Source organism: Scomber scombrus, chromosome 2, assembly GCF_963691925.1.
Source record: "Scomber scombrus chromosome 2, fScoSco1.1, whole genome shotgun sequence".
Taxonomy (NCBI): domain Eukaryota; kingdom Metazoa; phylum Chordata; class Actinopteri; order Scombriformes; family Scombridae; genus Scomber; species Scomber scombrus.
The window spans coordinates 35,650,371-35,665,847 of NC_084971.1; the positions used below are offsets into that span (position 1 = coordinate 35,650,371).

At 40.1% G+C, this 15,477-nt stretch overlaps 2 protein-coding genes across 2 annotated transcripts; both read left to right on the top strand.

The window, feature by feature from the left end:
* Positions 1 to 1,236, top strand: LOC133987415 (E3 ubiquitin-protein ligase TRIM39-like). Its single transcript, XM_062426783.1, has one exon. The coding sequence runs from the start codon at positions 1 to 3 to the stop codon at positions 1,234 to 1,236; it is 1,236 nt and encodes a 411-aa protein (XP_062282767.1).
* A 1,352-nt stretch (positions 1,237 to 2,588) lies between these two features.
* On the top strand, positions 2,589 to 14,005 carry gtpbp2b (GTP binding protein 2b). The gene is made up of 12 exons (XM_062426795.1): positions 2,589 to 2,795; positions 5,531 to 5,557; positions 5,957 to 6,141; positions 8,659 to 8,770; positions 9,346 to 9,543; positions 9,718 to 9,892; positions 10,766 to 10,985; positions 11,763 to 11,898; positions 12,098 to 12,156; positions 12,409 to 12,580; positions 13,205 to 13,369; positions 13,805 to 14,005. The coding sequence occupies exons 1-12, from the start codon at positions 2,589 to 2,591 to the stop codon at positions 14,003 to 14,005; spliced, it is 1,857 nt and encodes a 618-aa protein (XP_062282779.1).
* Positions 14,006 to 15,477: the final 1,472 nt, after the last annotated feature.

Consider the following 15,477-nt stretch of genomic DNA (forward strand, 5'->3'; position numbering starts at 1 on the left):
ATGGACAGACATCAGCTGATCGACCCTTTGGAGAACCTGGAAGACAGGATGTGCATGAAGCACAATAAACCTCTGGAGCTGTTCTGTAAGACCGACCAGACATTTGTCTGTGTGTTCTGCTCTATTTTAGACCACAAGACACATGATATTGTTCCTCTGAAAGAAGAATATGAAAGACAGAAGGCAGAGCTGGGGAAGACAGAGGCTGAAATTCAGGAGATGATCCAGAAGAGACGACTGAAGATTAAAGAGATCAAACACTCAGTTGACCTCAGTAAGGAAGCTGCAGACAGAGAGAAAGCAGAAGGTGTTCAGGTCTTCACCGCTCTGAAGGAGTCTGTTGAGAGAAGCCTGAATGAGCTCATTGAGACGATTGAAGAGAAGCAAAGAACAACAGAGAAACAGGCTGAAGACTTCATCAAAGAGCTGGAACAGGAAATCTCTGAGCTGAAAAAGAGAAACTCTGAGGTGGAGAAGCTCTCACACTCTGAAGACCACCTCCACCTCCTCCAAAACTTCCTGTCCCTGAAAGCTGCTCCACCCACCAAAGACTGGACAGAGGTCAGTGTCCGTCCATCATATGAGGGGACTGTGGTGAAAGTTGTGGCTCAGCTGGAGGAGACACTCAATAAACAGATGAAGAAGCTGCTTGAGGCTGAGCTGAAGAGGGTCCAGCAGTATGCAGTGGATGTGACTCTTGATCCTGATACAGCACATTCTAAACTCATCCTGTCTGATGATGGGAAACAAGTACATCATGGTGATGTGTGGAAGAATCTCCCAGACAATCCAAAGAGATTTTCTTTATATATTTGTGTGTTAGGAAAGCAGAGTTTGTCTTCAGGCAGGTTTTACTTTGAGGTTCAGGTTAAAGAGAAGACTGGCTGGACTTTAGGAGTGGCCAGAGAGTCGATTGACAGGAAGGGAGAAATCACACTGAGTCCTGAAGATGGTTTCTGGACAATATGGTTGACAGGAAATTACTTCACTTTGGGTGACCCTCCAGTCGATCTCTCTCTGAAGTCTCCTCCTCAGAAGGTGGGGGTGTTTGTGGATTATGAGGAGGGTCTGGTCTCTTTTTATGACGTAGATGCTGCAGCTCTTATCTATTCCTTTACTGGCTGCTCCTTCACTCAGAAACTCTACCCATACTTCAGTCCCCATTTAAATGATGATGGTACAAACTCCGCCCCTCTGATCATCTCTCCTGTCAAACTGCCTGATCTATTTTTTTGATCAGCCATTTATTAAACAATAAAGCACTGCCAATAATGTAATTCATATACGTATCAAATTAATCTGTACATTTAGAATCACTTCAGTCTTGAGTCACTGTGTGCACTCGATGGCAGTCTTCCATATGGCTCAGGGACAAATAAGGATTGACTAGATAAGCAATTCAAAAATATCTTTAAAATAGTTTTAAAAGCAGCATCAGGTTTATTAAAATGTACATTTAGCATTTTTGTTGGTTTTATATCATTTGAAATTACTTTTTTTTAACCAAAAGTAAGACTGAATGCTCCTGAAAATGTCAAATGGTGTAACCACAAAAGAATGATACATATTACATATTTTATCACCTACAGTGTATTTAAGTGGACTTATACTAATAATGACTTCATTTAAAACATGTAAATGTTTCCTGATCTCCATGGTAACCAGAGTAAATGTAATATTTAGAACAATTGTATTCCATTACCTTTATTTAATATAAAGTTATAATGTAAGATCATGCCAAACTAGTTGATATGGTGTTTTATTGACAATTTACTGTTTTTAAGCAAGTTGAATTATTTGGTACAAAGTTTTTATGGTTACACCACTTAGACATTTGTACCATAATCCTCTAATATGTTCTCTCAAAATGGATTAAAAGCAGAAATTTGATGCTGGGTCCACAAAAAAAGGATGTGTGCAAGTTATTATTCATACGTTTATTTTCACACTTTAACCCTTTAAATTTAAACTAAACCACATGGACATAAAAAAAACCTCACTGGGCAATTGGTCTAACATTCAGCTGGTAATAAAACGACCTGTAGTTACATTTCCGCCATCTAGTGGCCGAAGTTCAGATGACATCGATACAAGGTGAGTTAGATAGAGGCAGGTAGAGAGGGGAGGTGGCTAAATCCTGGAGTTAGGGGGGGAAAGCTGACCATTGTGTCATGTTTACAACGTTTTCGGGACATTTTTAAACCACAAAAAAAGATTGTGTGCAAGTTATTCATACGTTTATTTTCACATTTTAACCCTTTAAATTTAAACTAAACGACATGGACACACAAACAAAATTGAAGCTTATATACGTTTTCCAAACAGGAACCTGCCGTGCTTTTATTCTGAAACCTGTATTCTTTTTCCTGTTTAACGAAGCTTGCAGGTGAGATTATTTTGAAGTCCTTAGCCGGAAACTGAATGTGTTTATACTGTGAGGTGGAGGATGATGCTGAGGACAGAGCATCCTCCGCTGCAGGATTCCTCTGCAGGCCGCTAGAAAAACACCAGTCTCGTTATTATCCCGTTATATTTCTGTATTATATTAACGTCGGTGCCGGTAACCTCTCTGGCTTCATTCTACCGTGATGGTGGATTTACATGACGGTGCAGCTGCAGCAGTGTCCGGTCACAGCAGCAGACACGGCGGACAGCAGGGCTCCGGTTCCTCCGGTAACAACGGGAGGAAAACGGCCAAAAAGTCGAGAACGAGAAGAGGGAAACGAGGCAGGAGGAGAAGAAGTAAAAAGAACAACAGGAACAATAAAACACCGCCACCGTATTTACCACCGGAGGTAGCTACCGGGCTTTATCCGGGGATTAAATATCAGTAACCTGGGTTTAACTCCAGTTCTATGAGCTCCGGGATGAAACGAGCTCTGTGATTGGTTTATCCGCCGAGTCCTCGGCGGATAAACCAATCACAGAGCTCGTTACAACCCGGAACTCATACCCCACTCAGCTAAACGTTACTCTGTCGCAGTTTTCTTCACAACAAACAATAAAACATCAATAACATTGCGTAATAAACACTGTTAATGCGACTCTGACTCCATATTGGACCCTAATAAGTGTCTATATCCTCTATAATGAGGAGAAAACGTCCAAAAGATCTGCCAATAAACAAACATATCAACAAACTCTCCTGGGTAGTAAAGGTACAAACACAACAGAAAGAGACTCAGTATATAAAATATTATAAAATAAATATATTAAACTACAATAATCAAGTAATAAATAGCTTTAAAAGCAGCATTCGGTTTGTTAAAATGTACATTTAGTATTTTTGTTGGTTTTATATCATTTGAAATGACATTTACACCATTTTTTACCAAAAGTAAGACTGAATGCTCCTGAAAATGTCAAATGGTGTAACCACAAAAGAATGATATATATTAACAAATTGAGGCTCAAAGTGTCGATAGAACAATAATAATAATAAAAAACGATACAAAAACAATAGGGTCGTTGCCTTTCGGCTCGGTCCCTAAATATTTGATTCACCTACAGTGTATTTAAGATAAGATAAACTTTATTGTCCTTGACAGGGAATTTGTCTTGAGCGTAAGTGTTGTTACTTTGTGCGATTTCTTAACGTTATCGACTGCTTAGGCAATAACATTAGGAAGATTGCAGCCGCCCCAATTTCACATTAAATAAGAAAATTAAAACGTGGACTTGTACAAATAATTACTTCATTTAAAAACTAAATGTTTCCTGATTGACATGATTCCCCAGATTAAATGTTATATTTAGAACAATTGTATTCCATTACCTTTATTAAAATATAGTAGCATTAGTCCCTATAAGCACATTTTCAGAAACACTACACATAGAAGTAATTAACAGTGAGGCTTTGAATTAATTAAGTTACTCTAATTAGAGCCGAACCAATACTAGAGTTTTTGGGCCAATGCCAATACTTATATTATGATATCAATATATCAGCTGATCATCTTATACATACAGAAGATATTCATGAACATGCTTTTTTTCCAAGTGTGGTTACCAAGCACTTGTGACAAAGCTATGTAATGGCATGATATCTTACAGTTTAAGAATAAACTTTATTTTCATAAAACGACATCAGTGCTCCAAACATTAAAACTTCACTGGGGATTTAATATATTAAACTTAAATTAGGAAACAGGATTAAATATACATACAATGCTGCATAGATATCTATAATAATAAAAAATATCGGCACCTATTGGACGGCATAAACAGTGATACCAGTATATCTGTGATAGGCCAGGATTGGTTGATCAATATATTGGTCGAGCTCTAATTCTAACAGGCTTTCACTACAAAAACAAAGCAGAAACATCATTTTATACCCAATAATGATCATTCCTCAGTTGTATATTTGCTTCAACAGCAACTAACAAAACAACAACAAACTAAATTTGCTTCATCTTTCTTGTTTTCATCTTTTTTTAATTGCTGAACACTTGTTTTTGCCGCTGACAAAGTAATACATCTCTAATAAGAGCAGATGTATAAACTGATATTCTGTTTAAATAAATGCTGACAGGTGAGTTAATTTCTTAGCTTAATAATTCTGTAGTAAACAACCCTATTTATATCAAAGAAATCTTTAACTATGATGATACTATTTAATGTTAGAAATGCATGGTGCTCATCATTCTCACCTGCATATAAAAGTGCAGAAAGCTTAAAGGAACAGGTTTTGTTGTTTGTTCAAAAACTTAATGATCAGTTTCAACTTTCTGACCTGACCCAATATGCCACTCAACTGCTGATACAAACCTCGGTGATGTCACCTCTCGACTACTGCAATGCTCTCTTAACAGGCTTGCGGTCCTGTGCGGTGAAGCCACTGCAGATGATACAGAATGCGGCGGTGTGACTGGTGTTCAACCAGCCAAAGAGCTCCACTGGTTACCTGTAGCTGCTCGCATCAAGTTCAAGTCTCTTATGCTTTCCTACAGAGTGATTGTTGGGAATGCTCCCACCTACTTAAATGCTCTTGTAAGAGCACATGTTACGCCCCGGATGCTGTGTTCATCAAATGAGGCCTGGCTCTGCCGGCCGTACAACCACGGCAATCCAGGTTATTCTCATTTGTAGTTCCACGTTTGTGGAACGAGCTGCCGAAAACTACCAGAGCAGGGGCCTCCCTCTCTGTCTTTAAGAAGCACTTGAAGACCCAGCTCTTCAGAGAGCACCTCCTCTCTTAACTTAAAACTACTTAGCAGTATTTATTTATTTATTGTCACACTAATGTCTCCGTTGCAATGTAGCTTGAATGTTATTCTCCCTTGTAAGTCGCTTTGGATAAAAGCATCTGCTAAATGACTAAATGTAAATGTAAATATAAATGTTCTGCATCCAGGTACAAAACTTTTTTATTTGACTTTTTTACTTCCATGAATACAGGACGTGCAGACATTCTGATATCAGTCAAATATCACTGTAAACATTATCATCACGCTTCATCATGAAATCCTACCATCAGTGTTAAACTGTGGTTAAATGTGTCCTCATGTGTCTCTCTGTCTGTTTCCAGGCTGAAGAAGGAAACATCGAATATAAGGTAACGACTCTTCATTCCCATCAGACAGTTTTGATAATTTGTTAATTATTTTTAGTCATTTTTTAAGCAGAAATGCCAAACAGTTAATGCTTCCAACCTCTCAAATATGACAAATATCTGTTTGATAATAATTTATAACTGCATGATTGATTAATTCCTTGATTACTCAGTTAGTTGTTGGGTCTATAAAATATCAGAAAAGGGTGAAAAATGTTGATTAAAGTTACCTAAAGCCCAAAATGCAACCTAAAATGTCTTGTTAAGCAGTGATTAATTAATAAGACCTTTATTTATGGCTGTAAAAGAAGCAGAGACTTTTATAAAAGTGTTACTAACGAGCTTCAGCTGTGTGGATATTTACCTGCTCTACCATCATGTCTCCCTTTCCGCTGTGTGAAGCTCAAGCTGGTCAACCCCACTCAGTATCGCTTCGAGCATCTGGCCACGCAGCTGAAGTGGCGTCTGCAGGAGGGCCGCGGCGAGGCCGTCTACCAGATTGGAGTGGAAGACAACGGCCTGCTGGTGGGGCTGACCGAGGCCGACATGAAGGCGTCGCTCAAAACCTTAAAGAGGATGGCAGAGAAGTAGGTCGCCTCGGTCTGATGAGGGTTAAACAGTTTGTTAGAGTCTTAAATGTGTCGGAGGTTTGTAGCATCATGAACATTTATACAATAATTGCCCTAAGCTGTTTGTGTTTTTAAGGACTCAAATCATTTTAATGCAACAGGAAAATAAACTTTAGGGACTCCATCACAGTTATATTTTATGTGTTAAACCAAGCGGGGAGTTCCGGTCCTCTGAAATTAGGCCCGGAAGTAACTTAAAACTGCATTCTATCAAAAGGCCACCAGGGGGCAAACGTTTTGGTGTCAAAAGGACTTCCGTCTCTATACAAGTCAATGGAGAATTCACCAACTTCTCACTTGATTTCTAACCTCAGTAAACGTTTTCAAAATGTGTTTATGGTCTCAATCGCTAGTTTAAAGCCTTCTTCAATGCAGTATGATGTTCATTTGGGACATTTTGGCCTCCCTGATTTTATATGTGACGATAAAGCAGGGTATGCATTAGGGCGTGGCTACGTCGTGATTGACAGGTTGATTGGTTCACAGGTTCAGGAGGGCGCCTCATGCTCCTCCTGATGCCCATATAAGTAGAATCCATGTTTTTATTTTTCCCAGCATGCACCGGAAATTTTCAAGATGGCGCTGCTCAGATCCGAAACTATTGGCCTCCGAGCAGCAGTCCGCAAACCAATGGGTGACTTCACGGACGTTACGTCCATTTTATATACAGTCTATGGTTAAAACATTATAAACGTGAAACTAGGTCTGGGCGTTGGGCAATATATGGATATTATATCGATATCGTGATATGAGACTAGATATCGTAATATCACGATATGTCATCAGAGTTGTCTTTTCCTGGTTTTAAAGCTGCATTACAGTAAAATATGTAACTTTCTGAACTTACCAGACTGTTCTAGCTGTTCTGTTATTTACTTTTTACCCACTTTGTCATTATATCCACATTACTGATGATTATTTATCAAACATTTCATAGTGTAAATATTTAGTGAAAGCATCAACAGCCATCTCTACAATATTGTTGGGATATCGATTTCGAGGTATTTGGTCTAAAATATAGTGATATTTGATTTTTGGCGCTTTTCCACTACACAGTTCCAGCACGACTCGCCTCGCCTCACCTCACCTCGGTTCTTTTTGCGTTTCCACTAGGGAAAGTACCTGGTACCTGGTGCTTTTTTAGTACCTGCTCTGGTGAGGTTCCAAGTGAGCCAAGCCGGTACTAAAATGTGACGTCGACACAATGCTGGCTACTGATTGGTAGTTGTCGCTGGAAGAGTCATGAGCCGTCCCACACAAGAATCAAACCCAGCATTTTTAAATACCGGCAGCAGCGTTACAGCTATACACGGCTCAATTTTCTTGCTTTGTGTGAGACAGAAAGCCTCATACAGCAGCAGGAAGGAAGGAAGGAAGGAAGGAAGGAACTTGCTTTGTGTGAGACAGAAAGCCTCATACAGCAGCAAGTACACCACTGCCTCAGTGTCCTCCATTGTTTATGTGTTTGTGTCACGTATAAAACAAAGTCACGGCAGTTTCATGGAGCCTTGCTATGACGACCCCGCCCACGTTGAGTAGGACCTTTTTGGTAATGGAAAAGGTTCCTGGAACTGTACCAAGGCGAGGCGAGCCGAGGCGAGGAGAGTCGTGCTACAACTGTGTAGTGGAAAAGCGCCATTTGTCCATATCGCCCAGCCCTACATGAAACTTGTCTCTGTGATGCATTCAAAGACCATAGGATGTTTAAGACTTCTGCTGAAAAGTACTGCAGGCTCAAGCTTCTGTGTGTTGTTGGAAAATGAAACAAAATAAGAAATTCATTCATTCATTCAATGTCAATTATAGTTGGTGAGTTCCAGCTCCTTGTATTTGGGTTTCTAGTTGTAATTTGGCAAAAACTCTTAACAAATGTTTAACTGACTTGAAATGCTTAGTTTGTATTAAAACTATTAGAGAGATATTAGATTCTTTCTTAAAAACTCTATAACTAACTACACATCCTTTCAAAGAAATGTCAGAATGAAAAGTCAGCAGCTATCTTCAGTAAACTGTTGATTTTACATGTTTAATGGTGATTTTCATAATTACTGTTACATACCTGCAAATTACTGTCAACGTTTCCAGGAAATTAGTATAAAATTAAGTGACCTGTAAAAGCTCTAATACAGATTTAACAAGTCCTTTAATCTGCAACTAATCATTATTTTCATTATCGACTAATCTGTTTATTATTTTCTTGATTAATAGATAGTTGTTTGATCCGTAAAATGTCAAAGGATTGTGAAAAATATTGATCAGTGTTTCCCAAAGTCCAGGCTGACGTCCTCAAATGTCTCATTCAGTTTAATGTCATAAAGAAACCAGAAAATATTCACAATTAAGAAGATCAATCAGAGAAATTTGGACATTTTCTTCTAAAATAATGACTTAAAATTATCAATTGGTGATAAATGTAGTAGTTTGGTTGGTTTATATCAGCTGTGATTAGTCTGATGAGGTTTCTTGTGTCTGCAGGGTCGGTGCCGACATCACACTCCTCAGAGAGAGGGAGGTGGACTACGACTCGGACAGAAACACCAGAAAAATCGCAGAAGTCCTCGTTCGAAAAGTTCCAGATGATCAGCAGGTGAGATCTTATGCTTCTGGTTCTTCCTGCTTCTGTCTGAAGGAAGGATGCAAAAAAATCACAAAGCATTAAAATACTGTGGGAAATCCTGCAGGGAGTGGCCTTTATTAGAAACAGTCTTGTTATATTAAGGACAGGCCTTTATTTTAAAGTCTTATATCAGAGACAGGCCTTGATTTTAAAGTCCTATATTAGAGACAGGCCTTTATTTGAAACAGTCTTATTATAGTAGAGACAGGACTTTATTTGAAAGTCTTATATTAGAGACAGGCCTTTATTTGAAAGTCTTATATCAGAGACAGGCCTTAATTTGAAAGTCTTATATTAGAGACAGGCCTTTATTTGAAAGTCTTATATCAGAGACAGGCCTTTATTTGAAAGTCTTATATTAAGGACAGCCCTTTATTTCTCATTTTTCACCAGTATTTTTGTCTGATTTTGGTTCCCTGTTTGCTTTTACTGTATCATTAAATTTTTTCATCAAGTGTGTGGCACCTTATTTTTTTCCATACTTGAAAACTGAACAACAACAACATGTTTTGCCTCCTCCGTCCTGCTCTTTTGGGCCGGTTCAGTTCCTGGACCTGCGCGTGGCGGTGCTGGGGAACGTGGACTCGGGGAAGTCGACCCTGCTGGGCGTCCTGACGCAGGGCGAGCTGGACAACGGCCGAGGACGAGCACGCCTCAACCTCTTCAGACACCTGCACGAGATCCAGACCGGACGCACCTCCAGCATCAGCTTTGAGATCCTGGGCTTCAACAGCAAAGGAGAGGTGAGCTAAAAGAACCCCAAAGAACCCACTACCTGCTCAACACCAAACAAACAGACACAGTTAGCTGTAGACTAGCTGCTGAACACAATGGAGCATTTAACAGCTAAAGAGAGTGAATATTGGACTTAAATTCAGCAGGTTGACACAAACACGACTCCACTCTTCTCTCTGCAGGTCGTGAACTACAGCGAGTCTCGGACAGCCGAGGAGATCTGCGAGAGCTCCTCCAAGATGATCACCTTCATCGACTTGGCCGGACACCACAAGTACCTGAAGACGACCATCTTCGGCCTCACCAGCTACTGCCCTGACTTCGCTATGCTGGTGGTGAGCGCCAACACCGGCATCGGTGAGCTGAACACACACAACACGTATCTGTATATTTCTATACCATGTATGTAGCTGCTCTGGCTATTGATCGAGGTGTGATGTTTTTATTTGAAATGAATTCGACAGTAATTTAAATAGGGAAAATGCCCATAACATTATCTCCAGAGCTCAATATATTAAAGGATCATTCTGGTGATTTTCTACCATAGTTAGATAGATAGATAGATAGCTGGGTGGGTGGTTGGATGGATGGATGGATAGATAGATAGATAGATAGATAGATAGATAGATAGATAGATAGATAGATAGATAGATAGATAGATAGATAGATAGATAGATAGATAGATGGATGGATGGATGGATGGATGGATGGATGGATGGATGGATGGATGGATGGATGGATGGATGGATGGATAGATAGATAGATAGATAGATAGATAGATAGATAGATAGATAGATAGATAGATAGATAGACCACTGCGTTGACACACTAGCCCCTTAAAATAAACAATATAAAAATAATAATGATGATGGAAACACATGAAATTAGCTACCTACATCATATAAGTGCTCTGACTCAGAGTATCAAACAGAGACTGAAGCTTTTGGTTTGAAGGTTTCTGGTTTTAATGTTAGTACTTAATAAACAGTACCTCACAGTCAACAGCAGAGGTCAGAAGTGATCCGTGCTGAGAGTCAGTCAGAGCCGGTTTGTCTCTTCAGTGTTTGGATTAAAGGAAAATGATGATACGCAATAAAAATCTAACAAATCTGTATGTTGTTTTTTTTTTTAATGACACAAAAATAGATAAAAAATAAAATATTGTTTTCTGCTGGTATCTGTCAGCTGTTTTCTAGGTATTTGAGTATTTTTCTCTCCTCCTCCGTCCAGCCGGTACGACGCGGGAGCACCTGGGCCTGGCCATGGCGCTGAAAGTTCCCATCTTCATCGTGGTCAGTAAAGTGGACTTGTGTTCTCGTGGCACCGTGGAGCGAACTGTCCGCCAGCTGGAGCGACTCCTGAAGCAGCCGGGCTGCAACAAGGTTCCCATGGTGGTGTCGAGCCCTGACGATGCCGTGACCGCTGCACAGCAGTTCACACTGTCTGCATGGTGAGTACAAATACTGCAAATACTACTGTAAATACTGCAAATACTACTGTTAATACTGCAGTACACACAGTCTGCATGGTGAGTACAAATACTGCAAATACTACTGTAAATACTGCAAATACTACTGTTAATACTGCAGTACACACAGTCTGCATGGTGAGTACAAATACTGCAAATACTACTGTTAATACTGCAAATACTACTGTTAATACTGCAAATACTACTGTTAATACTGCAAATACTACTGTTAATACTGCAGTACACACAGTCTGCATGGTGAGAACAAATACTGCAAATACTACTGTAAATACTGCAAATACTACTGTTAATACTGCAAATACTACTGTTAATACTGCAAATACTACTGTTAAAACTGCAAATACTACTGTTAATACTGCATTACACACAGTCTGCATGGTGAGTACAAATACTGCAAATACTACTGTAAATACTGCAAATACTACTGTTAATACTGCAGTACACACAGTCTGCATGGTGAGTACAAATACTGCAAATACTACTGTTAATACTGCAAATACTACTGTTAATACTGCAAATACTACTGCAAATACTACTGTTAATACTGCAAATACTACTGTTAATACTGCAAATACTACTGCAAATACTACTGTTAATACTGCATTACACACAGTCTGCATGGTGAGTACAAATACTGCAAATACTACTGTTAATGTGTGTGTGTGTGTGTGTGTGTGTGTGTGTGTGTGTGTGTGTGTGTGTGTGTGTGTGTGTGTGTGTGTGTGTGTGTGTGTGCAGCATCACTCCCATCTTCACCCTGTCCAGTGTGTCTGGAGAGAGTTTGGACCTGCTGAAGGTTTTCCTGAACATCCTTCCTCCACTGAGCAACAGCAAGGAGCAAGAGGAGCTGATGCAGCAGCTCACTGAGTTCCAGGTACACACACACACACACACACACACACACACACACAATACACGCACACACACACACACACACACACGCACACCAACACCCTTGTCAATAAAACTATGACTGATAATCTTTTCTCCACTGTGTGTGTGTGTGTGTGTGTGTGTGTGTGTGTGTGTGTGTGTGTGTGTGTGTGTGTGTGTGTGTGTGTGTGTGTGTGCAGGTGGATGAGATCTACTCGGTCCCTGACGTTGGGACTGTGGTGGGAGGAACTCTGTACAGGTGAGATCATACGTAGAAAAACATCACGGATCAAACTAGTCTGAAAAAGCATTAAAAGCTTATCTAGTTTTATATATTATATTATATTATAATCTATTAGATTATAGTGCATTAGATTAGATTACATATAATGTATTCTATTATATTCTATTCTATGACAGTGTATTAGTGTATATTATATTATATATTATAATCTCTTAGATCCCATTATATTATTGTGTATTCTATTCTATTATATTCTGTGTGTTTCAGCGGCGTGTGTCGGGAGGGCGAGCGTCTGGTGGTCGGTCCCACAGACGAGGGTCGTTTCCTGCGTCTGAAGGTTGGCAGCATCCAGAGGAACCGCTCGGCCTGCAGAGTGCTGAGAGCCGGTCAAGCCGCCACGCTGGCTCTGGGGAACTTTGACCGCTCGCTGCTCCGAAAGGTCAGAGGTCACACACGGTAAAGAGCTGTAGAGATGTGAAGCGGTTCCAGCGGTGTCACTGAACACAGAGAGCTTGTGTTTAGACCAGGTGGGGAGTTCTGGTCCTCTGAAATGAGGCCAACGCGGAAGTAACTTAAAACTGCATTCTATCAAAAGGCCACCAGGGGGAGACCGTTTTGGTGTCAAAAGGACTTCCGTCTCTATACAAGTCAATGGAGAATTCACCAACTTCTCACTTGATTTCTTACCTCAGTAAACGTTTTCAAAATGTGTTTATGGTCTCAATCGCTAGTTTAAAGCCTTCTTCAATGCAGTATGATGTTCATTTGGGACATTTTGGCCTCCCTGATTTTATATGTGACGATAAAGCAGGGTATGCATTAGGGCGTGTCTACGTGGTGATTGACAGGTTGATTGGTTCACAGGTTCAGGAGGGCGCCTCATGCTCCTCCTGATGCCCATATAAGTAGAATCCATGTTTTTATTTTTCCCAGCATGCACCTGAAATTTTCAAGATGGCGCTGCTCAGATCCGATACTATTGGCCTCCGAGCAGCAGTCCACAATCCAATGGGTGACGTCACGGATGTTACCTCCATTTCTTATATACAGTCTATGGTTGCAGGGGATGGTGATGGTGAGTCCGAAGATGAATCCCACCATCTGCTGTGAGTTTGAAGCCGCTATCGTTCTTCTCTTCCACGCCAAGACTTTCCGCCGGGGGTCACAGGTCACCGTACACGTCGGCAACGTCCGGCAGACGGCCACCGTGGAATGCCTTCACGGGAAGGTCAGTGTGTGCGTCAGCTGTCAGTCCCTCCAGGTGGTCGTATTGTTTTTATTCAAAAATCTGAATGCACTTTATAAATGATTATTTATGGGTTGTATGTTGTCTGTTGCGGTGTGTGTGTGCGCGCTGCTTGATTGTGCAATGTGTGTTGCTTGTATTTCTTTTTTAGCTACTGTCATGCCCCTTTTAAATTGCCCCTCAGGGACAAATATAGTGATTTGAATTGAATTGAATTGAATATGTACAACAATAAAACAAAGATTATATTTCATAGTACAAAGGCAAATAACTGTGCAGGAGAGGAAAAGAATATGAAATCCTCCCCTTTAGTATAAAAACCACCAAAACATATAGTAGGAGTATATATGTGACCTCATCATGTGACCTCATCATGTGACCTCATCATGTGACCTCATCATGTGACCCCCACTGCAGGACGAGCTGCGGACAGGTGAGCGAGCCGTCGTTCGTTTCCGCTTCATCAAACATCCTGAGTACCTGCGACTCGGCGCCAAGCTGCTGTTCAGAGAAGGCGTCACCAAGGGGATCGGCCACGTCACCCGCCTCCTGCCCTCCTCCCAGAACCACGACCAGAACCAGAACCACAACCACGACCAGAACCTGCAGGAGCACTGAACAAACCTTCCTTCCTTTCCTTTCCTTCTTCGTCGTCCATCATGAGGAGCGACAGATGTTAAACTCCGTGAGAACTTTGACCGTTTGGACGTCATCGATGCATCTCATGATCGGGTTATCTCTCCCGCCACATGTCGGCATTAATCCTCCTGGATCCTGTTCATGGATCTTATAGTCCTGTCCTCATCTGCTCCCCGCTCTGATGTCAGAGTCTAAACTTTTCTGGAGATGAATCCTCCGTCGTCTTCGTCGTCCCCCGCAGCTCAATCTGCCGCTCGGCTCCTTCGCCCGCCACACGTTGCTGTTTCCAGTCAAAGCCGGACGAACCTCAGCGGACTTAAGCCTGGACGCTTAATCTGATGTTGTGCCACAGATTGATTTAAGAGGCTGCTTTTTATCTGCGGATGTCATGAGAAGATGGACGGATTATTTCTTTCAGGGTTAGGGGGGATTTTGAGGAATGATTTTGAAGCACAGTGTTTGATGAGAGGAGCTCTGAAAGTCTCCTCACGCTCAGACTGAATCTATGAATACGTTGAACGGTGGAGAAGTTATTTGATGATACTTTTATGAGAGAACATTTCTGAGGGTTTTGCATGTTTCAGCTCGTTAACTTCAGATCATTAATATTTTCTATCCTCGCTGAGTCTTTTCCAAAGCGTCCTACAGTCTGACAGGTGTCTTTTTTTTTTTTACATTTGTGCACAAACAAGTTATTTATGCTCTTAAATCTGCTCCAAAAACATAAATACAACAGTTAAAAGACAAAGCTGCAACTATTATTATTATTATCAGTTAGTGTCCATCACACAATTCAAATTGATGCCTTTTAATGTCTTTTATGTCCAATTAACAGCCCAGAATCTGAATATATTTAGTTATAAATGATGCAAAACATTACAAATTATGAATTTTAGGGTTTGAATTATTAATTTATGGAAACTTTAGTGGATTTATTTTCACTTTAAATTCAACTTTGGTGAAATTTGGCCTGGATTAATATGTTATAATTGAATCTATAAAACTGTAATATGAAGATAATTAGCTGCTCTTATCAATGATATATTAATGATCCATCAACTATTAATTATTTTCATTGTCAATTAATCTATAGTTCATTTTCTAATCAGCTTTCTAATAACCAAAAATCAGTTTACTGTCAAAGAACTCAAAAGAAACCAGGAAATATTCACATTCTTGCTTTTTTTTCTTCTAAAAATGACTCAAAACAATTAAATCCATTATTAAAATAACTTTAACGTAATTTAATAGCAGCTGATGGCGACTAATTGATGAATTAATTGACTAAATTTTTGCAGTTAATTCATCATCTGATGCAGAATGACATTAAATTCATCTGCTGGGACAAACTGTGTTAACTTTAATTACATATTACTCATGTATTAATTAGAGAGCATTAAGTATTCATGAATTGTGTACAAGTTTAAAAAAAAACAACCTGCAGGGCTCCA